The sequence below is a fragment of the Panulirus ornatus genome, chromosome 7 (genome assembly GCF_036320965.1).
Source record: "Panulirus ornatus isolate Po-2019 chromosome 7, ASM3632096v1, whole genome shotgun sequence".
NCBI classification, from domain to species: domain Eukaryota; kingdom Metazoa; phylum Arthropoda; class Malacostraca; order Decapoda; family Palinuridae; genus Panulirus; species Panulirus ornatus.
Window position 1 is genome coordinate 19,785,523 of NC_092230.1, and position 25,350 is coordinate 19,810,872.

Here is a 25,350-nt window from a genome sequence, read left to right on the forward strand (position 1 = left end):
TGGAATTCACCTCTCAAAAGCAAACTCCATACTTTTTAATAGTCGATTTTCATGTAGTAAAACCAATGTCATTCATGCCACCTCCTTACCAAAAAATACCATTGCCAATTTATTCCAAAATAAGATCAATGTATTTTATGTGGTGGTATACTATATGCAGGTATTATTTAAGAATAGTCATGAGTAAGTGATACACAGTGTTTAGCACCCAAACCTTTATTAATATGTAACACTGAAATTTACTCCGGATTCAAACTTGTACAGTCATAAAACAATAAAACAATAGAGGAAAGAATTATACAGTCCTAATTGGGACACACAACTTTCCACCTGCTGAACAAAACAGTACAGTACATATTGCTATATATTTCTGCAACTGTACAGTATTATTTCCACAGCTATTTACAAGACCACAAACACAACCAAAGTCTTAAATTCTATAACAAAATTGAAATGTCTCACTTAAGAACATCAACCCTATCCCCAATTTGTGCTTGCAGACGTTAAGTACAGATCAAAAGAATGATTACAGACCTTGTGCATTAAATAAGAATTTACCACAGAAATAATCCACTGAAGGTGAAGTGAAATATAGAGATCTAGTTAGAAAATGAATGGTATTCTTAAAAAATTGTGATTACAAAATATTAAACAACGTTTGGATTACACTACAGAGCTAAGACACAAACTGACGATTGGGAAGGTTAACCGTACAACTTGATATGATCCATTCCTCTATAAAATAAGGGCAGAGGTAATGAAACCAAAAAATTTAACCCCTAGTTTCTTGTCACTTATGAGTCATATTTTCTGGAAACATACCATCAAGCCACTAAATGAAGCCAAGTAGAAACTGAAGCACTTTTTTTTTCATACACCTGAATACAAACATACATGATCTATGGATTACTGTGATACTGGTTTACCATGTCAGAAACTGATTATTTGCTACAAAGGAAGATACTGAACATTGTACTTGATGTGCTACATTAGAAGATACTTTTTTTTGTCATCAGTCTGTTCAGTATCAATTTGCAATACTTAAGATTATACTAATTCCAGATTTTCTTAATCCTCTAACATAGAGAAGTTGTAAGCATTCCTTCACACCAAATTCTATTATAAAAATACCATATTACATTTTTCCTGTTAAAATCTCCCAGTGTTTTATATATATATATTCCTCAGTTTATAAATATGAATTGAGGACAGTAGAAACTACCATAGATCATATACTTGTAACAGGAGGAAGAAGGGATGACAGCGAGATGAAGGACCTACCAGAATGACGCTACCCTCCCCTTACGCTTTCTTAAATAATTAGTTTCCCTCTATTGTTTAACATTTTCATTAGTTTATCTAATATTTATGAATGAAGGCCAGAGCAGAGCAGGTAAATGTGGGAGACTACAAATTCACGTTAAGTACTTTTAGCTCTGTGGGTAAACAATAATAAGGATCAACATCAAATAATGGTAAAGAAATACATGAATATTCAAATTCATTTCCGTTTCACAGGGAAGTATTTTATAACATTTACTAATAATTCCATGATGGACATTTATTGGTGATGTATAAAACATTTTGCCGTTACTCTGACTATATAAGCAAGTGCCTTAATCTGTCTTTGTATTTAACTCACTTGTTTCCTTACAAAGCCTGTGTTAACTTTTCCAAAAGTTATTTGTGAATTGCACATCTGAACAGTTTACTTGTGAATCGCAAAAAGAGAAAGGAAACTTGTGGTAGTTAATGAAGGATTGGGCAAGCGTCAGTGAAGGGGATGACTTCCTGAGCTGGTCCAAAGGGGAATGTTGCTGAACAGAGTAAACAACTTCACACCCATAACTATCCTATGTAGGATGGGGACTGATAGGTCAGCCTGTCAGAAAAAATAATGCAATAGGAAGAATATAGAGTGAACAGAGCATTTATTTTGACATTTTTTATAGAGAAAATAACATTATTCACAGGAAAATAGGCACTTCTATTATATCTTAAGATTTCTAGTTCTACACTATGTCATTTCTAACTTGATATGCATCAAGAGAGCTAAAGATGTCTCAGAGAATAATAAAATTTACATTTACTGTGCCAACTTACCCGTGAACAGCTAATTTCTCCATGGCAAAACCTGCCCCTTATATGACGTCTATTCTGGATGTGATATTTGTTGTTACCAAGGTCTTACAACAATGCATGGAAATGTCTGTGATATACAAGACAGTATCAGTAATTTTGAGTCAAAGATGTTCCATAATGCTGCCACTAAATGAGTCGTTATTCCACTCTTAAGAAGCAGTATGGATTACAGAAACCTCAAAATTGGTGATAAAGGCAAATGGTACTGATAATATAGGTAGGATGACCACTGTTGTTTTAATTACTTTTCAGCCTTAAAAGTCTCATGCTTGGTATCCATACTTCACATGAATATTAATAAATTATTTCATAAATAATTTAGAAATAAGAAACTTCCTTATTTAACAACTGTAACAGACTATCATTAGCTTAATGTGCTTGTCCCTTCTCCCATTATCATTAAAATTAAATTAAACCTAAAATCAAAAGTTCCTAATTAAATTCCTTAATAGCTAAGAATTATATGTCTAGGATATCGAGGTAGGGACTTAAGTTGAAGCTATACAGTCGTGTGTATTATGGCGGGAGATGCTTATCCAGAGATTTTTCTTAAATACATAGAGTAATACTTGTAAATAAATGCTAAAATATTACCTAAAGCAAATGTTATTTACACTGATTATAAATTTACTCTACCTGGCTCCTCTGACTTGATCAAAACTCTATTTTAATATTTTCTGCTTGAAAACTTCATCTAATCACATTATTGCTACTACTGGATTGTATTTCTTCCTGATACCACAGCACCTGAAAGTTTGTTACTATGCCACAAATTTAAAGTCTGTACAGGCAAATATGGCTTTACACATTCAATAAGACTAATTTTCACTGTCACACATAGCAAAATAATTCTTATTGAAATGTTAGTCAGGGTTCTCATTTTTGTGATCAATATCTAATTTTCATTTGGGCTGAAACAAACTAACGGTCATAAATGACTGACCGGGTGCTTTATCGTGTACAAAATGAAGGCAGCGATTCTATCAGTGTTATTATAATTACAGTATTATACCCTTCTGATGTGTCTACCCAAGGCTGAGTATACCAGAGCCACTCTGCTGTAGTTGCTCCCACAGTCACCCAGTAATATCCACTACAAGCAGATTGAACAAGTGCCTCCATATTAATATTACACTTATTGTGAATTGCAGATGCTGGGACAAACTACAGCAAAGTACTCGGCCTCATAATTACAATGATCTAAGGCACAGTTCGAGAAAGAGCTTGTTACCAAGAATATTCTCAGTATAAGGCTCAGAAACCAGTAGAAAAGTTGGGAAGGCATATTTTGGAGCAGGCATACCAACCTTATATTAATGGCCAACTCCTGGCCAGTTTACATGGCATTGAGCTCTGGCATCGTGAAGCTAGCTAACAGATACATGGTAGGGAGGCCAATTCCTTTATATCAGAATAAACAATCCTTAACACTAAGCAGACAGGAAAGTTTCTTCACAGGGCACAAGATTTGTCCTCTAATGCACCATAAGCTTTCACAGCAACTGCAGTTTGGGGAGGGAAATTACATATTTGATGTACCTCTATCTGACCACATTGCACTTTACATTATCATTCCTGTACACTATCGTAAGTTTTAAATCAAAAGTTGTACTGAACTGACATGGAGCATCACAGTGAGCTGAAATTCTTTCCTGTCCTTGGAACCAGGTAGCCCCAGCATGTATCTGTCTTCACATATATTGCGCTTAGATGCATAATGCACATCCTCCAACTATATTCCTAGTTTATGGAGGTCACGTGAAATGGGAATGAACCATTTGTGTTGTGACGGGGATTCTGAGTCACACTGAAATACTTTAATGACTGATTTTGCTGTCAGGAAACAATATTCATGAATACTGCATTGTATATAAAGTCAAGCAGCAATATCTGCTTAGTGGTACAACGTTGTGCAAATAAAAACCTTCAATAGAACTATACTTAAATCAATACACACAGCTAGTCAGTGTCTACTAGTACTGTATTGAAAGGTCATTTAAAGCAGAAGTTTCACCTATAATGCAGACTTATTTTTAAAGACTCAGCTATAGCTCTAACAGAAGACTGAATACCATAGAAGAAACTCTCATCTACCCGCTCAACAAATATCTACAATTTAATGGCAAATATACAAGATCACTTGTATTTACATTAAAGATGCATTATACATTTGTTATCACCTTAACCTAAGGTAAAACAATTTGTACAACTGACTTCCGACTCAACGAAGCAAAGGAGGCATAAGAACCTGTGCATGAACTGCTACTTAAAAGCCAATTACTTGTTCTTAATTTCATAATCCATCTACATATACTAATTGCGAAGTCCCTTGACTGTCAGCATTTATGAAAAAAAAAAAGTAAATTTAATGAAAAATGAGATGAAAATGCAATGCTAAATGTATTTTCATAACATGTGCTCTTAACAAAGTGCCAAGCATGTAAACTTCACTAGTTCACTATGACCCTGCTTGCAGGGACTCAGACGGCACATGACAATCACCAGCAGTCAGTGTATGGAGAGACATCCAGCTCTGTGACCTAGCACAGAAAGCCCGTGTAACAATAGTGTTGCAGAGTGGTGTGTTGGCTGCTTATAGAACCTGCTCCATAGCAGCGAGGACCAGAGGGACATATGGCCAGCACTCATGTAAAAGCCCCCACAATTACAACCCAACACAGAGCAACACCTCACATGAATTCACATCCTTAAAAACAACTAATATCCAACTGCACACTGACTGCATTCCTCAAATTCAAAACAACTAAATGACTGTATAAAATCTTCAGCACTTTCTAATACGAACATCCTTAAAACTAAACATTATATATTACTCCTTGCCTCTCAGTCACTATGAATGATTATCAATTTTACAGAGCATAGTTTCTTTCTGTGTAATGCAAATGTTTCATGGCAAATGCTTCATATGATTCATGGCATGAGATATGAGACTAACATTATAACACTGAGGGGTGAGGATAATCTTGGAGTAAGCCATGAAGACAGGATACTTAAATATTAAAAACATCAAGCAAATAATTTTTCCATATCTATACATGGCTTTCCCAAATTTGTCTATCATGTATATGTCTTGAAAGAATCAATAAATAAACCTATAACTAATTCCATTTAATATAGGAAATTATAGTACTTAAAACATTGTATATACTTGGTAGCAGATTTCCTGTCCAAAAGCACTGTTTGGTGCTTCATTGTATCTTAATTAACCATCCAAGTTTATCCTTTCCTTCATGATCTACAATTGGAAACAGGATATATTTCCGTATGGTGTGACATTCATAGTTTAAGATTTAAGACTGCTTACCACTGGAAAACTTGCATTCTAAACTTTCCAATATCAAACACTGAAACACTGTCAGTTTTACAAATGCTTTTGCAATACCATGACTGTAGTAACTATGGCATTTTCATGGTCTCATAGTCATACACTGAAAGTGTTGTGTGCAAAAGAGATAACAACATAAAGATTACAGTTCATGGTCAAATGCTCTTGCCAGCTTGAAGTGTTCATTCATCAGTCAGATTCTGTCACTGTAGCCCCTTCTCGAAGCATAGTCATCATTTACATCTTCTGTATATGGTCCTCTGCAAAACAACATTCAGTGTTCCTTCCACGATTCATACTTTCTTAAGCCCCTGATTCTACCCTCTTTAAAATTCTCTGCCTCTCTGTAATATTTATTGCTCCTCTTCTGGGTTACCCCATTCTGCATGTGCCCAATCTGGTAACTTAGTTTCAAATTGCCATCCTGGACCCTAGGGTAAAAAGAAAAAGAAAAATTATAAAATTTAAGGTAATAAAAAGTGAATTCTCCAGTAAAATATGAAAATGGTAACTAGGCCTTTTTTTAATGATCTTTTAACAAGGGAAAACCATAGTGTTTACATATCCTGCATTTCTATTCCTTGAAAACAACATATAAGAAAAAAATATGTAGAGAAAATTAAAGTATGGTTTGACACCTGCAATATGGTATTAAGTTTCTCAAGTGTAGCAGATTTCTTGCTCCTTACATTCTTAAAAAAAAAAAAAATTGGGGGGGAGGGAAGAGAGACTGGATTTAAAGGGATTCTATGCAGCACCAAAATGCCAACTAATGGGTACTTGCCAAAAACATCAAATATCATCATACAATTGCTACCTAAGAAACCTACTTGTAACTGGAACACATTAGACCTAGTTCCACAAAAACAGATCTTATCATAAACCATATGAATAATGTGAAAGACCTTGGAGTAATAATATCTTAACAAACTAACTTTTAGCAAACACAACAAAACAACAGTTGCCTCATGCAGAAGGATGGCACCGTGGATCCTACAGACCTTCAAGACAAGGGAATGAAAACCATCAATAATATATTATTCAAGGCACTAATTCTTTGACAAATTGAGTATTGCTGTGTTTTACAGGATGGCCAAACTGCAGATTTAGAAAGTGTCCACAGATCTTTCACAACCCATATTAATGAGGTAAAGGAACTAAATTATTAGGAACAACTGAAAACACTCCCTGGAATGCAGACGGGATAGGAAATCCTTCTGGTGCAACAGGCACGAAAGAGTCTGTAGAATACTATCTGTGATATCCAAAGGTGCCATATATAAAATGAAAAGGGAGAACAAATAAATAATCTGGGGCCTAAGACATCATCTTGCAGTCTACCATCAGAAACAGCATAGGATACATGTTACAGAAATTCAAGAGTGCATTGGACAAATACCTACAAAGTGTACCAGACCAGCCAGGCTATGGGGGCCATGTGGGCCTTAGGGCTGCATCTTCCAGCAATTTGGTCAACCAACTACCCAATCCAGCAGACTGGGCTCAGCCTGGACTATGGGGTTAAGACCCCCTAACACTCCATGAGGTGGCAAACTTCCAGTCTGCAGAAACTTTCCCCATAGCATTTGACTTATCAAAAAGAGCAGTCGAGGGCTGCACTATCTTATTTTTCATCTCTTTTATTGTCCTCAGTTAAAAGTTATCTGGGCCTGCCATTTTACTAGCTTTCATTCCATTCAGTGCTGTAGTTTTGGAGCATTACAAAAGATAGTTCAAAGATGTGAGTTCCTGATGCTACTATGGTATTTTGGGAAACAGCAAACAAGGATGAAAGAAAGAAAGGAACTATAGCTTCACTTTTAAAGTTATGGAATGCTTTCCTTTCTTGGCAGTTGAACTGGGTTCAGGACATGAATTGTTTCCTTCCATTGTAAATACAGATTCAATAAAATCATATAAAGAGCTTTGCCATGGCTTCATTGTCTTTGACCAAGTCATCATTTTCCATAATTAAGTGACCAGTTGTCTAGGTAATAGTTCTCTTAATTGTAACATAGCAATGAAACTCCTTTAGGTTTTTGTTGTTTTTTAGCAATGCACTTCATACTAATCTTCACTTCAGGCAGATTTACTTAATTCACTCTCCAAAGTTGGTTATTGTTCTCTGAATTTTTTAAATGCAACCTTCTTAGACAACAAGCACTTCTTCATTTCATTGTACCACAATATTGGAAAAATACCATCTACTATGTACTGGCATGTACTTACCCTTTACTGCTTTGAAAGTTTTGCTGCAGCTTTCCCAAGATACATCCATTTAGTTTTCACTAATGATATCATTTTGGATTTGCCTGTCATGAGCAGTATCAAGATCATTAAAATCTCGCGTGTGTGACTTTCTGGTATTCTGTGTTGTTTTGATTTCTTCATTTTCCCTGCAACGGAGGTTTAAATTCATCTAAAGTGAAAAGCACATTGTTCTCAGTTGCCCAGTTAAAGACTTCTCTCTAGCCTTTTGGCACACTCTATTGATGCGATTTTCAGACTTATTCATGTATCATCTGCGAAGGATGACATGAGACTGTGGCTTGTGTTTGCATCTGTCAGATATAAAAATGAGGAACAGGAGGGATACAAGTACAGCTCCTTGGGTGACAGCTTTTTACTATGGGAGTGCTGGATATAGCATGGTTTAACTGCCGTGATCTATTAATTAAAAAGCTGTATGTTCATCTCAATTTTTCCAGTTATGTCTACCTATCACATATCATGTGCTATGACACTACGGTCACATCTGTTAAATGGTTTTGCAAAGTCTGTGTGAATTACATCAGCATTTTCTTTGTTTTTGAGACCTTCAATGACCCTATCATAACAGTCAAACAACCAACATTGGCAAGATCTTCCCACCTGAAACCATGTTGTCCTAGGTTGTAAGACTTGTTCACTTGCCTCTTAGGACTCTTTCAAAGACTTCAATGAAGTTCAGTGTTAATGCTATTTGTCAATAATTTTTTGGGATTGCTTTGCTTCCACCTTTGTGGAGTGGAGCAATGTGGGTCAGTTTCAGAGTCTTAGGAATGATGCCAGTATCTAGACTGGAGTAACTTATGTAACTTCTTTTCTGACTTTCCTTGGGTAAATTACTGTCTCTCGTGGTGATGCTTCTGTCTCCACTAAACGCAAAGCAGAGTTACTGTTGTGGGAATGAAAGCATTTATACCTTCTTCCTCCAAGACGACCTCTTCATCCAATCCATTGTTCAACTTTTCCTGTTCTGAGGCCATTCAGGCAAGGCATCAGGCATACTGAGCTTGGGAAAACTCTCCTTCCTCTGGCTCCCATTCAACTTTTATCACTGCCCGTAAATGCTGCAAGCACATTATCCATGAGGTGAAGCATTCCTTTATTTATGGGAAGTGTGATAATCTCTCCTATTCATCCACTGATAGGTCTTTCTGGTCTTTCACCAAGGGCAATTCTAACAACTTGTGTCACTCAAACTTTCCTTCACTTTTCTGTTCCGACAAAGCAACTCTCTGTTACCTGTTTCTCCTCTAACACCACTTTGGATGATTTTAACATTCCATCACTCCCTGATGCTCTTCTTACTAATACTATGCCTCTTCCCATAACCTCTTTTCAGACAGTCCAAAAAGTGCTTCTTTCTCTGGACACAAGCAAGGCTTTTGATCCTGATGGCATCCATCCCCATGTACTGAAAGAGTGTGCCTCTGAACTTGCAGCTGTGCTTGCTTGTCTGTTCCATTTCTGTTTAAAATCCAAAACTTTTCCTTCTCCTTGGAGGCATGCACTGATACATTACATCTCTAAGAAAGGTGAACGTTCTGACCCCTCTATCTATCGTCCTGCTCCTTTGACATCAACCATTTCTATAGTATTTGAATTCCTCCTCAACTCCCATATCCTTAAACACCTCTAAAATCAGTCTTACCTCTGATTACCAGTATGGCCCTGATTGGGCCATCTTGATACCTGCTTCTTTTCCTACATGTTACAGCTTTGGAACTCTCTACCGTCTCATGTTTTTTCCCAATAACTATGACCTAGCACATTTGAAAAGACAGATCTTTCACTTCCTCCAAAACTCGCAAATACTTTCCCTTGTCTTTTCTTTTTCTGTCTCATAATTCTCTCTACAATAAGGCCTGCGCTTGATATAGACTTTTGTCCAGGACTGGAGAAAAAAAAGTTGGTAACAAATTTAGATTTTTGAAATGCATCTGATGTTCTGCATGACAGGTTACCTATAAAAGTTGTCACATGGTACAGATGGGGTTGCACTAGGTTGGTTAGGAAATTGGTTGACTTGCTGTAATAAGAGACCTACCAGAACACACGAAAGAAAAGGTGTGCCACAAGGATCAGTTTTTTCTCATTTATATTCTTGACAATATCACCATGCTGATATCACAACAGAACCAAAATATCCACACTGGTGCAACAGTCACACAACATTCTTGCACTTATACTACCCTGACCAGCATCGCCACATCTACAGTTTGGGGTATGATTATGGTGCTTAGACATAACAATTATGTCAAAAGAAAATTTTTTTCCTCAAGTATATAAGCAAAAAATACAAGTAACAGTTCACTGTACTTTCCAAGCCCAAAACTTATTGTTTCAAAGCATGAAGAACAGGTGTTATATAAAGATTCTGAGCATATCTATTTAAGCTAAAAAAGTGAAATATAACACTGAAAGTCTTTCTATACTTGAAATGATCATGGTAAATATATCATTATGCTTCCTCTGGTCAAAAGATACAAAATATATATGAAGTGAATTCATATGAATTTTATTAATCCTGTAATCATTCAAATGCTACTCATGTGACTTGATGGTCCCTAAAAAAATTTCAGCCCCAAAATCATATTCAGGATGAAGAATACATATTATATGCCACAGTACTAAGTTTTCAAGCAAATCTATTTTCCAAAGGTAAACAGCAAAACTATGTCCTCAGGCCTATAATAAATATAAAACAAATTCTCATTAAATTCTTTAATCCTGTAATTATTTGAATACATACTTACAGAATTTGATATTGCCAAGACAACATTTGCACCGACTCACATTCAGCATGAAGAATAGCAAAAAATGCAGGTAAAAGTTTAGGATAATTTGTGGGCAAATACACATTTTGTTGTAAAAAGAAATATATAAATGAAACAGTTCTTTACTTGAAGTGATAAATATACATATATTTTATTCATATTTATTGTACTTTGTCCCTGTCTCCCGCTTTAGTGAGGTAGTGCGGAAACAAACGAAAGAATGGCCCAACCCACCTACATACACATGTATATACATAAACACCCACACATGCCCATGTACATACCTATACATTTCAATGTATACATACATATACATAACAGACATATACATACATACACATGCACATACTCATACATGCTGCCTTCATCCATTCCCACTGCCACCCTGCCACACATGAAATGACACCCCCTCCACCCACGTGCACGCGAGGTAGCTCTAGGAAAGGACAACAAAGGCCACATTTGTCCACACTCAGACTCTAGCTGTCATGTGTAATGCACCGAAACCACAGCTCCCTTTCCACATCCAGGCCCCACAAAACTTTCCATGGTTTACCACAGACACTTCACATGGCCTGGTTTAATCCATTGACAGCACGTAGACCCCGGTATACCACGTCGTTCGAATCACTCTATTCCTTGCACACCTTTCACCCTCCAGTATGTTCAGGCCCATATCGCTCAAAATCTTTTTCACTCCATCCTTCCACCTCCAATTTGGTCTCCCACTTCTCGTTCCCTCCACCTCTGACACATATATCCTCTCTGTCAATCTTTCCTCACTCATTCTCTCCATGTGACCAAATCATTTCAACAGACCCTCTTCTCTCTCAATCACACTCTTTTTATTACCACACATCTCTCTTACCCTTTCATTACTTACTCGATCAAACCACCTCACACCACATCTTGTCCTCTAACATCTCATTTCCAACACATCCACCCTCCTCCGCACAACCCTATCTATTGCCCATGCCTCGCATCCATATAACATTGTTGGAACCTTTATTCCTTCAAACATACCCATTTTTGCTTTCCGTGATAATGTTCTCGCCTTCCACACGTTCTTCAATGCTCCCAGAACTTTTGCCCCCTTCCCCACCCTGTGACTCACTTCTGCTTCCATCCACTGCCAAATCCACTCCCAGATATCTAAAACACTTCACTTCCTCTAGTTTCTCTCCATTCAAACTTACCTCCCAGTTGACTTGTCTCTCAACCCTACGGTACCTAATAACCTTGCTCTTATTCACATTTACTCTCAGCTTTCTTCTTTCACACACTTTACCAAACTCAGTCACCAGCTTCTGCAGTTTCTCACCTGAATCAGCCTCCAGTGCTGTATCATCAGCGAACAACGACTGACTCACTTCCTAAGCTCTCTCCTCCACAACAGACAGCATACTTGCCCCTCTCTCCAAAACTCTTGCATTCACCTCCCTAACAACCCCATCCATAAACAAATTAAACAACCATGGAGACATCACGCACCCCTGCCGCAAACCAACATTCACTTAGAACTAATCACTTCCCTCTCTTTCTACTCATACACATGCCTTACATCCTCAATGAAAACTTCTCACTGCTTCTAGCAATTTGCCTCCCAGAGTATATACTCTTAATACCTTCAACAGAGCATCTCTATATCATATGCCTTCTCCAGATCCATTAATGCTACATACAAATCCATTTGTTTTCTAAGTATTTCTCACATACATTCTTCAAAGCAAACACCTGATCCACACATCCTCTACCACTTCTGAAACCACACTGCTCTTCCCCAATCTGATGCTCTGTACATGCCTTCACCCTCTCAATCAATACCCTCCCATATAATTTACCAGGAATACTCAACAAACTTATACCTCTGTAATTTGAACACTCACCTTTATCCCCCTTGCCTTTGTACAATAGTACTATGCATGCATTCTGCCAATTCAGGCACTTCACCATGAGCCATACATACATTAAATATCCTTACCAACCAGTCAACAACACAGTCACCCCCTTTTTTCTAATAAATTACACTGCAATACCATCCAGTACCTTTACATATTTTAATCATGTGATCATCACTTACATGCTTAGATAAGGACTTAATGATGCTAAACAATATTTCCTCCCTAGAATTGTATTCACAATAACAAATTGCCCTAAGCCCTATACTAAGATACACAAAATCTAGAAAATAAAATTCAGGTAGATTTTAAGACTAAAAACTTTTTGTTCCAGTACTGGAAAATAACAAAATAAAAGGTTTGTTTACTTAAAATGAAACTATCTTATTATGCCTCTGCCCAACAAATACTGAAAAATTAGGAAGCAAATAATCATAAAACATTTTATAAAAGTACTTATCTAAATGCTTTTTTACAGTTTTAAACTTCATTCAAAAAATTTTAACCCCAGATCTGCATTTGGTGTGAAAAAATACGTCCTTCACTAAGGTTGAGATATATTCATTTTCCAAAGAATTTGGCAAGATGTACCTGGTATTTTTTTGGAAATTTTTTTTTGTTTCAAAACTGAAATACATCGTAATGAAGGTCTTCAAGGATGACAGATACCAAATAAATATAGAGTGAATTCACAAGAAGTTTTCTTATCCTGTAATAATTTAAATGCTTACTTGCAAAATATAATATATCATCCCCAGAATGCAAAAAAGTATTTCCTGTAGTGAGGCTTTAAAGCAAATAATAAGAATTATAAATTTTTTACTTAGGTTAAGAGAGAGTGAACAGTTCTGAGATGAATAATTATCAAATATGTAATTGCTTAAAACATCAATCAGAGGATGAAATGGCTCTAAAATATTTTGAACCAACAATCTTATTTATCATGAAATGTATTACATTTACTTAGCTCAACTTTAACAATACAGAGGCTCCCCAACTTATATATTGATGTTTCTGATAATGATGCATAAGTCGAACTTTCTACTTGTCGAAAACCATATAATTTCATCCAGAATAGTTAAGCCTCCCCTCCCTGGTTATTAATTTGTCATCTTTGGTACTTCTTCATGCAGGCAACTGCTTCTTATCACTAATGAATGCCTCACACCTCACTAAACTTGCCCACCACACTTCCAGCAACCCAAACACCATACTGCAACACCCTCACACTTAAGACTCCACCACACTGAGCAATAAATATATAAAAAAGAAATTACTAAGTATAAAAAAGAAATGATTACACACACAAAAAAAAAGAAATTAATTTACCTTCATCCTAGTTATGCTCATACTCAACATTCACTTTAACATAAGGAAAATTAGCACAAGTCTTAAATCTACTGAACCATCCATGACAGGATATAAATCACAGTACTTCCTGAGGATTGGTGTAATGCTTGCATAGTGCCATTGTACAAAGGCAAAGGGGATAAAGGTGAGTGCTCAAATTACAGAGGTATAAGTTTGTTGAGTATTCCTGGGAAACTATATGGGAGGGTATTGATTGAGAGGGTGAAGGCATGTACAGAGCATCAGATTGGGGAAGAGCAGTGTGGTTTCAGAAGTGGTAGAGGATGTGTGGATCAGGTGTTTGCTTTGAAGAATGTATGTGAGAAATACTTAGAAAAGCAAATGGATTTGTATGTAGCATTTATGGATTTGGAGAATGCATATGATAAGAGTTGATAGAGATGCTCTGTGGAAGGTATTAAGAGTATATGCTCTGGGAGGCAAGGTGTTAGAAGCAGTGAAAAGTTTTTGTCGAGGATGTAAGGCATGTGTACGAGTAGGAAGAGAGGAAAGTGTTTGGTTCTCAGTGAATGTTGGTTTGCGGCAGGGGTGCGTGGTCTCCATGGATGTTTAATTTGTTTATGGATGGGGCTGTTAGGGAGGTGAATGCAACAGTCTTGGAGAGAGGGGCAAGTATGCAGTCTGCTGTGGATGAGAGAGCTTGGGAAGTGAGTCAGTTGTTGTTCGCTGATGTTACAGCACTGGTGGCTGATTTGGGCAAGAAACTGCAGAAGCTGGTGACTGAGTTTGGTAAAGCATGTGAAAGAAGAAAGCTGAGAGTAAATGTGAATGAGAGCAAGGTTATTAGGTACAGTAGGGTTGAGGGACAAGTCAATCGGGAGGCAAGTTTGAATGGAGAAAAACTGGAGGAAGTGAAATGTTTTAGATATCTGGGAGTGGATTTGGCAGCAGATGGAACCATGTAAGCGGAAGTGAGTCATAGCGTGGAGGATGGGGCGAAAGTTCTGGGAGCGTTGAAAAATGTGTGGAAGGCGAGAACGTTATCTCGGAGAGCAAAAATGGGTATGTTTGAAGGAACAGTGGTTCCAACAATGTTATATGGTTGTGAGGCGTGGGCTATAGATAGAGTTGTGCAGAGGAAGGTGGATGTGTTGGAAATGAGATGTTTGAGGACAATATGTGGTGTGAGGAGGTTTGATCGAGTAAGTAATGAAAGGGTAAGAGAGATGTGTGGTAATAAAAAGTGGTTGAGATAGCAGAAGAGGGTGTTTTGAAATAGTTTGGTCATATGGAGAGAATGAGTGAGGAAAGATTGACAAAGAGGATATATGTGTCAGAGGTGGAGGGAACAAGGAGAAATGAGTGACCAAATTGGAGGTGGAAAGATGGAGTGAAAAAGATTTTGAGTTATCGGGGCCTGAACATGCAGGAGGGTGAAAGGCGTGCAAGGAATACAGTGAATTGGAACAATGTGGTATACCAGGGTCCACGTGCTGTGAAGCGTCTGGGGTAAACCATGGAAAGTTTTGAAGGGCCTGGATGTGGAAAGGGAGATGTGGTTTCGGTGCATTATACATCACAGATAGAGACTAAGTGTGAACAAATGTGGCCTTTGTTGTCTTTTCCTAGCGCTACCTCGCGCACATGTGGGGGGAGGGAGTTGTCATTTCATGTGTGGCTGGGTGGTGACAGGAATGAATAAGGGCAGACAGTATGAATTACGTACATGTGTATATATGTATATGTCTGTGTGTATATATATATGTATACGTTGAGATGTATAGGTGTATGTGTATGGACATGTATGTATATGCATGTGTATGTGGGTGGGTTGGGCCATTCTTTTGCCTGTTTCCTTGTGCTACCTCGCTAACACAGGAGACAGCGACAAAGTATAATAAATTCAATAAATACTTTCCTTCAACACCTTTGAAAACACTTCAAACCTTCATTTGTATTATCATAACTCTTAGTGGTAATTTCTCCATCTTATACATAGCACCAGCTCAATTCATGGTTGTGACACTTGATTTTAAAGGTGCCAAACTTTTCAAATAATCCTTAATGTGCTCACCATCCTTCAAAATTGAGTTTACTACTGAGGTAGCCAGCTCACCCAAGATGGAAGAGTGTTTGCCCACTTTTGTGCTTTACAATATTAATTTTCTTCTCCAAATCAAACACTTTACATTTGCATGGAGATCCTCCATTATCATCATCACTTGGTCATTTTTCATTCATTATGAGGTAGAAATAATGATGATATATAAACTAAAAAAAAAACTAAAGTTAAAGAAATAAGAAAATGCAATGTTACTTAAGTGTGTCCATTACTAACCGACATTTTTCCTTGTCTTGAAAAAATATTGCATCTAATTTATGGAGGAATTTGCAGTCAGATTTCTGTATGTCGAGTCCACTGTGTAACAAATATATATCAAAGTGGTGCCTAGAACCATCCTATATACTCCATCTTACGACTGCTGGTCTTACCTTCATTCTCATCAAAGCAGGATCACTGGGCTAATCATGCCAACTTCTTATAAGCACCAAAGCACCTACTAAAACCTCATATATTTTCTTTACATAAGTTCTTTTGCCTTCTCCTGTTTGCACAATTGCTTTTAAATATAATCATGAGAGAATCCACCAAACCTATGGCTCGTAGTCACCAGCATCAAGGGTTGCTAAGAATCTCCGAGTTCCTGCCTGACACAAGAGAGAGACTAAACTTTAATTTTATCTGGCTCAAGGGCTGTCTTCCAACTACCACACTTATCCAATGTTTTGCCTACTGTTCTCTTAATTCTACAAATACTGTGTCATTCTTCAAACATCCAAACCCTGCCATGAGAATGTGGCATCTCACCCAGAATCTGAGATCCTATACCTAGATTTCAATTTCAATGTTCACCACAGAGAATTGATAAAAATCCTGTCCTGTGGATAGTGGGGACATTGAAGCCCTTACATTTTTCTTTTTCTCAATGATCTAGAGCAATTTATCTCCCAACTCACACAAATTTCTGTTACCTGTGACCACTCTCCTAATATTCTGGATCCGTTTTTCACCTCTAATCCTTAACAGTGTAACTACACAATCTCACCCCACATTGGTTCATCTGACCGCCCTCTCATGAATGTATCTACTTTAATGGCATCTCTTCCTCCAGCAACACCTTCTAAACATATTCATTGGCATCTCAACCAATCTGACTGGAATAACTTTAAAATTCTTTCCTGACTTTCCTTAGGTAAATTACTGTCTCTTACATGGTGATGCTTCTATTTTTGCAAGATGCACAGTAAAAGTTATAGTTGCGGGAATAGTTATTGCCACGGGAATGGAAGCACATATACCCTTACTCCACGACAACCTCTTCTTCCAATCCATGGTTCAACCGTTCCTGTTCTGTTGCCATTCAAGTATGGGATCAAGCATATTGGGCTTGGAAAAATTCTTCCTCTGAATCCTATTCAGCATTTGTCAATGCCCATAATCATTCCAAGTATGTTATCCAAAGTGTTCCTTTATCCAATAAGTGCAGTCTTTCACTAAGGGAATCACTAACAACTTCTGTTGCTCTACCTTTCCTTCACTTTTTTGTCTCTCCTGTACACAAAGCAAATCTCTTTGGTTCCAGTTTCTCCTATAACTTTAGGATGACTAACATTCCTACACCACCTGATGCTCCTCTTACTAATCCTGTGTCCCTTCCCATAATCTCTGTTCAAACTATTCAAAAACTGCTTCTCTCTCTGGTCACAAGCAAGGTTTATGGTCCTGATGGCATCCATCCCCATATACTGAAAGAATGTGCCTCTGAACCAACATCTGCACTGGGTTGTCTGTTCCCTTCTTCTTGGAGGCTTTTAAACCCCACTATCATCCTGTTGCTTTGACATCTACCATTTCCAAAGTCTTCGAATCCCTCCTCAACTCCCATATCCTCGGACATCTTGAACCTTAGTCTTCTCTCTGATTACCAATATAGCTTCTGTAAAGCAAGATCAACTGGTCATAATCTTTCCTACTTTACTAATGTCTAGCATCGTCTCTGAAAGATTTGGGGGAATCCTATGTAGCTGCTCTTGATACATCCAAAGCTTCTGACGAAGTATGGCATTAGAGATCTCATCTCTCCTTATATCTAGCTTCCTATCTAGTCGACCTATCTCCGTGATTGTCAATGGATCAGCCTATCCCCATTTCTCCATCAAATAGTGGTATCCCTCAAGGTTCTGTCCTGTCTCCTACACTTTCTCCTTTCTATTAATGATCTCCTTTCTTCCACAAGTAACCAAATGCACTCATATGCTGACGACCCAACACTACATTCCTCCACATGCTTAAACAAAGCTCACTCTTCACTCACTCAATTTGCATCTTATCTCAACACAACTTGCTCAATAAACTCAGACTTGGGACAGGATATCACAATGGGGTGGATGATTTTTTTTTTCTTTGACACTGGAGACTCCAGTCACAGAAAAAAGTCCACACAAAGGCCAGGCCCTAACTGAAATATAGAGAAAGTTATGAGAGGGGAAAAAAAAAGAGACAAGGGAAAGTACTTACAAATTTTGGAGGAGGTGAAAAACCTGTCTTAAAATTTGCCAGTTCATAGTTATTGGGAAAGACATACAAAGGTATAGTTCCAAAGCTTCAAGGTGTAGGGAAAGAAACAGCTACAAAGCTTGGAGATGTAGGCAAAGAAACAGCTATCAAAATGGCCCAAATCAATACTTTGTATATAGTTCAAAAGAAAAGAAATTTCGACATCTAGGCAGGACTCCCAGTTTCTTAAAGGCTGACTTAGCTATTTCTGTAATGTGGGGTTTTCATGAAAGAGTGGGCGTTACAGCAATACCAAGTAGGTTCAGTGAGTCAAGAGGGTGAACTGCAGAACCATCAAAGGAGAGAAGAATTGTGAGGAGTTTCTGATAGAAAGATGGGTAGAAGCTGGGCCTTGGAGGCATTTAACTTTACTAGATTTTGGCTACCCCACTGAGATATCTTCTCCAAGTCTTGAGTTTAATGAGGAAGTTGTGTGAAGAAGAGATGCAGATCAAATGAGAGAAGGAACTGAATCGAAGGATGAGGATGAATGCAGCGTTGAGTCGTCAGTGTAAGAGTGCAATCAGTTACGTGTGGAAGAAAGGAAATCATTGATAAAAAGGAGAAAAAGTGTAGGGGATTGGCTAGAACCATGAGGGATACTGCTACTGATGGAAAAAAGGAATGAGGGTGATCCATCAAAAACAACAAAGATAGAATGGCAGGAGAGGAAGCTAGATTTGAAGGAGCTAAATGTGGGAAGCCAAAAGAGGGGAGCTTAGAGATGAGACTCTGATGCCAAACTCTGTCAAAAGCTTCGGGCACCTGCATAAAACTCCTCAAAATCTTTCAGGGATGACGACTAGACATTAGTAAGATAGGAAGGAACATCACCAGTGGATCTCGCCTTATGGAACCCATACTGGTGATCAGAGAGGAGACTGCGAGATTCAAGGTGTCTAATGATATGGGAGTTGAGGAGGGAATCAAAGACTCTGAAATAGAACGATAGATAGAAGTGACAGAACGGCCACCCTTCTTTAGGATGGGGTGCATTAACACATGCTTCCATGAAGGAAAAGGCTTGGTTTTAAACAAAAACTGAACAAAACAGACGAGGAAGCACAGGTGCAAGCTCAGTGACACACTCTCAGTACACAGGGATTGATGCCATCAGGACCATAAGCCTGGCTTGTGTCCAAAGAGAGGAATGCTTTTCAGACAGTCTGAAAAGAAAGAACAAGAAGGGGCACAGGATTGGTAAGAGGATCAGGGGTGAAGGAATGCCACAGCAATTGAAGATGGAATGAGAGAAGAAATGGGAACCAAAGAAAGTTGCTTGTCTATAGCAGACAGCTACAGTACTGTAAGAACATAAAAGTGAAGGAAAGGTAGTCAGATGTTAGGGTTATCCTAAGCTAAAGACCAAAAAGACCTATCAACAGATGACAAAGAACGCTTTGCCTTACTGATAACATGCAATGATTACAGGCAGGAAAAAAAGCTGAATGGAAGTCAGAGTAAGAGAGAGTTTTTCTAAGCCCAATATGCCTGATTCCTCACCTGAATTGCATTAGAACAGGAACAGTTGAACCATGGAGTGGAAGAAGAGGTAATCTTGGAGGAAAAGGGGGTAAATGCTTCCATTCCCACAAGAATAACCTCTGTAATGCATCTGGCAGAGACAAAAGCATCACCACATGAGAGACAATAATCTACCAAGAGAAAGTCAGAAAGAACTTAAGTTACATTCATTCCAGTTGGCTTTGTTGAGGCGCCAATATCTACAAGTAGAAAGGGCTGCTGGAGGAAGAGGTGCCATTAAAATATATATATCTATTAAAGCATGATCAGATGAGCCAATTGGGGGCCAGATTGTGTAGTTACAGTGGGATGGACTAGGGGTAAAAAACAGATCCAGAATATTAGGAGTGTGGTTACAGTGGTTAGGAACATGGGTGAGGTGGAAGAAAATTTGCTCTAAACCATTAAGAATGGAGAATGCGAGGGTTTCAATCCCTCTACCATCCTTATGGGAGGAATTCAACCTTCGCCCCATGATGAACACTAAAATGCCCGAAGTAAAGGATCTTGGTGTGTGGATGAAAGGATGCCACAGTCTAATAGCAGGCATTTAGACAGTCGAAGAAAGATATGAAATTTGTAGAATGAGGAGAGCAATAAGCAAAACAGAAAAAGTGTTGCAGTTGGAAGACAGACCTTAAGCCACATAACATCAAACTTTGGGGATTCAAGGTCCTTGAGGTGCAGAACAGGTGCGTTTATGTAGGAATAAGCACAAACACCACCTTTGAACTGGAATCGTGAGGTGGTCATAAAAAAGGGGCTAGAACATCATTAGACATCTGTGTCTCAAACACAATTAAGATTTTAGAAGAGGTACTAAATAGATGCTGTTTCCTGTGGGGTGGGGTAGCGTCAGGCATGGATGAAGCCAAGCAAGTATATGTACATGAGTATATATGTATATGTCAGTGTATTCACATGCATATGTATATATGCTGATCGCTTTTTTTTTTTTGCTTTGTCGCTGTCTCCCGCGTTAGCGAGGTAGCGCAAGGAAACAGACAAAAGAATGGCCCAACTCACCCACATACACATGTATATACATACACATCCACACACGCAAATATACATACCTATACAACTCAAAGTATACATACATATACACACACAGACATATACATATAAACACCTGAACATAATTCATACTGTCTGCCTTTATTCATTCCCATCACCATCCCACCACACGTGAAATAACAACCCCCTCCCCCCTCATGTGCGCGAAGTAGAGCTAGGAAAAGACAACAAAGGCCACATTCGTTCACATTCAGTCTCTAGCTGTCATGCAATAACGCACCGAAACCACAGCTCCCTTTCCACATCCAGGCCCCACACAACTTTCCATGGTTTACCCCAGACGCTTCACATGCCCTGGTTCAATATATTGACAGCACGTTGACCCCGGTATACCACATCATTCCAATTCACTCTATTCCTTGCACGCCTTTCACCCTCCAGCATGTTCAGGCCCCGATCACTCAAAATCTTTTTCACTCTACCTTTCCACCTCCAATTTGGTCTCCCACTTCTCCTCGTTCCCTCCACCTCTGACACATATATCCTCTTTGTCAATCTTTTCTCACTCATTCTCTCCATGTGACCAAACCATTTCAAAACATCCTCTTCTGCTCTCTCAACCACACTCTTTTTACTACCACACATCTCTCTTACCCTATTATTACTTACTCAATCAAACCACCTCACACCACATATTGTCCTCAAACATCTTATTTCCAGCACATCCACCCTCCTCCTCACAACTCTATCTATAGCCCATGCCTCGCAACCATATAACATTGTTGGAAGCACCATTCCTTCAAACATACCCATTTTTGCTTTCCAAGATAATGTTCTCAACTTCCACACATTCTTCAACACTCCCAGAATTTTCACCCCCTTCCCCATCCTATGATTCACTTCCGCTTCCATAATTCCATCCGCTGCCAAATCCACTCCCAGATATCTAAAACACTTTACTTCCTCCAGTTTTTCTCCATTCAAACTTACCTCCCAACTGACTTGTCCCTCAACCCTACTGTACCTAATAACCTTGCTCTCATTCATATTTACTCTCAGCTTTCTTCTTTCACACACTTTACCAAACTCAGTCACCAGCTTCTGCAGTTTCTCACACAAATCAGCCACCAGCGCTGTATCATCAGCAAACAACAACTGACTCACTTCCCAAGCTCTCTCCTCCACAACAGACTGCATACTTGCCCCTCTTTCACAAACTCTTGCATTCACCTCCCTAACAACCCCGTCCGTAAACAAATTAAACAACCATGGAGACATTCCCCCTGCCGCAAACCTACATTCACTGAGAACCAATCACTTTCCTCTCTTCCTACACGTACACATACCTTACATCCTCGATAAAAACTTTTCACTGCTTCTAACAACTAATTCTTAATACCTTCCACAGAGCACCTCTATCAACTCTATCATATGCCTTCACTAGATCCATAAATGCTACATACAAATCCATTTGCTTTTCTAAGTATTTCTCACATACATTCTTCAAAGCAAACACCTGATCCACACATCCTCTACCACTTCTGAAACCACACTGCTCTTCCCCAATCTGATGCTCAGTACATGCCTTCACCCTCTCAATCAATACCCTCCCATATAATTTACCAGGAATACTCAACAAACTTATACCTCTGTAATTTGAGCACTCACTCTTATCCCCTTTGCCTTTGTACAATGGCACTATGCAAGCATTCTGCCAATTCTCAGGCACCTCACCATGAGTCATACATACATTAAATAACCTTACCAACCAGTCAACCATGCAGTCACCCCCTTTTTTAATATATTCCACTGCAATACCATCCAAACCCGCTGCCTTGCCGGCTTTCATCTTCCGCAGAGCTTTTACTACCTTTTCTCTGTTTACCAAATCATTCCCCCTAACCCTCTCACTTTGCACACAACCTTGACCAAAACACCCTATATCTGCCACTCTATCATCAAACACATTCAACAAACCTTCAAAATACTCACTCCATCTCCTTCTCACATCACCACTACTTGTTATCGCCTCCCCATTAGCCCCCTTCACTGAAGTTCCCATTGATTCCCTTGTCTTACGCACTTTATTTAGCTCCTTCTAAAACATCTTTTTATTCTCCCTAAAATTTAATGATACTCTCTCACCCCAACTCCCATTTGCCCTCTTTTTCACCTCTTGCACCTTTCTCTTGACCTCCTGCCTCTTTCTATTATACATCTCCTACTCATTTGCATTATTTCCCTGCAAAAATCGTCCAATGCCTCTCTCTTCTCTTTCACTAGCAATCTTACTTCTTCATCCCACCACTCACTATCCTTTCTAATCTGCCCACCTCCTACACTTCTCATGCTACAAACAGCTTTTGCGCAAGCCAGCACTGTTTCCCTAAATACATCCCATTCCTCCCCCACTCCCCCTATGTCCTTTGTTCTCACCTTTTTCCATTCTGTGCTCATTCTCTCCTGGTACCTCCTCACATAAGTCTCCTTCCCAAGTTCACTTACTCTCACCACTCTCTTCACCCCAACATTCTTCTTTTCTGAAAACCTCTACAAATCTTCACCTTCACCTCCACAAGATAATGATCAGACATCCCTCCAGTTGGATCTCTCAGCACATCAACATCCAAAAGTCTCTCTTTCGCGCGCCTGTCAATTAACACGTAATCCAATAATGCTCTCTGGCCAACTCTCCTACTTACATATGTATACTTATGCAAATCTCTCTTTTTAAACCAGGTATTCCCAATCACCAGTCCTTTTTCAGCACATAAATCTACAAGCTCTTCACCATTTCCATTTACAACACTGAACACCCCATGTACACCAATTATTCCCTCAACTGCCACATTACTCACCTTTGCATTCAAATCACCCATCACTATAACCCAGTCTCGTGCATCAAAACTACTAACACACTCACTCAGCTGCTCCCAAAACACTTGCTTCTCATGATCTTTCTTCTCATGCCCAGGTGCATATGCACTAATAATCACCCATCTCTCTCCATCCACTTTCAGTTTTACCCATATCAATCTAGAGTTTACTTTCATACACTCTATCACATACTCCCATAACTCCTATTTCAGGAGTAGTGCTACTCCTTCCCTTGCTCTTGTCCTCTCACTAACCCCTGACTTTACTACCAAGACATTCCCAAACCACTCTTCCCCTTTACCCTAGAGCTTCGTTTCACTCAAAGCCAAACCATCCAGGTTCCTTTCCTCAAACATACTACCTATCTCTCCTTTTTTCTCATTCTGGTTACATCCACACACATTTAGACACCCCAATCTGAGCCTTCGGGGAGGATGAGCACTCCCCGCATAACTCCTTCTTCTGTTTCCCCTTTTAGAAAGTTAAAATACAAGGAGGGGAGGGTTTCCAGCCCCCCCGCTACCGTCCCCTTTAGTCGCCTTCTACGACACGTGAGGAATGCGTGGGAAGTATTCTTTCCCTCCTATCCCCAGGGATAATATCACTGCCTAGAGCGTCCTGGAAATCATAAAAAGACTGATCTCACTACTGTCTTGTCCTAACCGGCTCAGTCTTCAATTACCATTTCCCATCATTTATATCTAAGCAGGGGTGTGATACACCCCTTCGCAGCAAGGAAGTCCCCTGTCAGAACTCTACCTTTTCCGTCTGTCAAGGTGCACGGAACCGCTTCGGGTGAACATACTTGGATGTGGTGGTACAAGTAGTTGCATGGACTGTGATCCTCGCTTTGGTTACAAGAATGTTCTTCCGCCCACCAGTGATGCTACTACTTTTGTGAATTAAGAACCATTGCAACACAAACCTCGCCAGGTGGTAGAGTGACCCGCAGTGTATTGAGACAGACTTCCCCAGAACTTTTTTAAAGGGGAAGTAAATGTTTATAGTTGTGTTACTGGAGTGAGAGTTTTGATACATGGTGCTCTGACAAGAAAATAGTGAAATTGGAAAAGAATGTAGCTTAGACATTGAAGCTTATTCTTTCATTGAAATGCGAACAAAGGGAGCATTTTTCAAAGTGATAGAGATGGAAAGCAAAAAGGCATTTTTCATGAATGTACTGGAAAAGTTGAGGTCCAGATAAACTTTTGGTCTGTCAAGGCTTTATTATGGCGGATGACCAACTACCTACCCTCATGTATCCAAGATATGGTTGTACTTTGTGTAATGAAGACAAATTGAGAAACATCATAAGCCAATATTCCAGTTTCAAGATAAGAGAAGTGGACCAGGCAGAATGATACAGTGGTTAAATTGATGAAAACTACTATTGACGTTTGTGTAAATAAATTATACATTTCCCTTTTCCATAGCCAGAGGTTGAACCATTATGTGACATTCATTTTTCATTTCATTTCAAGCTAGAAGTTTCAGTTTTCTAAATAATTTCTTACATTATTCATATATATATGTGTGTGTATGTGTGTGTATATATATATATATATATATATATAT

General features: G+C 38.8%; 1 protein-coding gene across 1 annotated transcript in view; it reads right to left on the reverse strand.

Annotated features, from left to right (window-relative positions):
• Nucleotides 1–200: 200 nt before the first annotated feature.
• Nucleotides 201–25,350, reverse strand: part of LOC139749447 (pseudouridylate synthase RPUSD2-like) — a 623,283-nt gene continuing 598,133 nt past the window's right edge. The window contains exon 14 of the mRNA XM_071663310.1: nt 201–5,919. Within this exon, the coding sequence (XP_071519411.1) occupies nt 5,842–5,919 (78 nt within the window). The 3' untranslated portion in view covers nt 201–5,841. The remainder of the gene's footprint in view (nt 5,920–25,350) is intronic.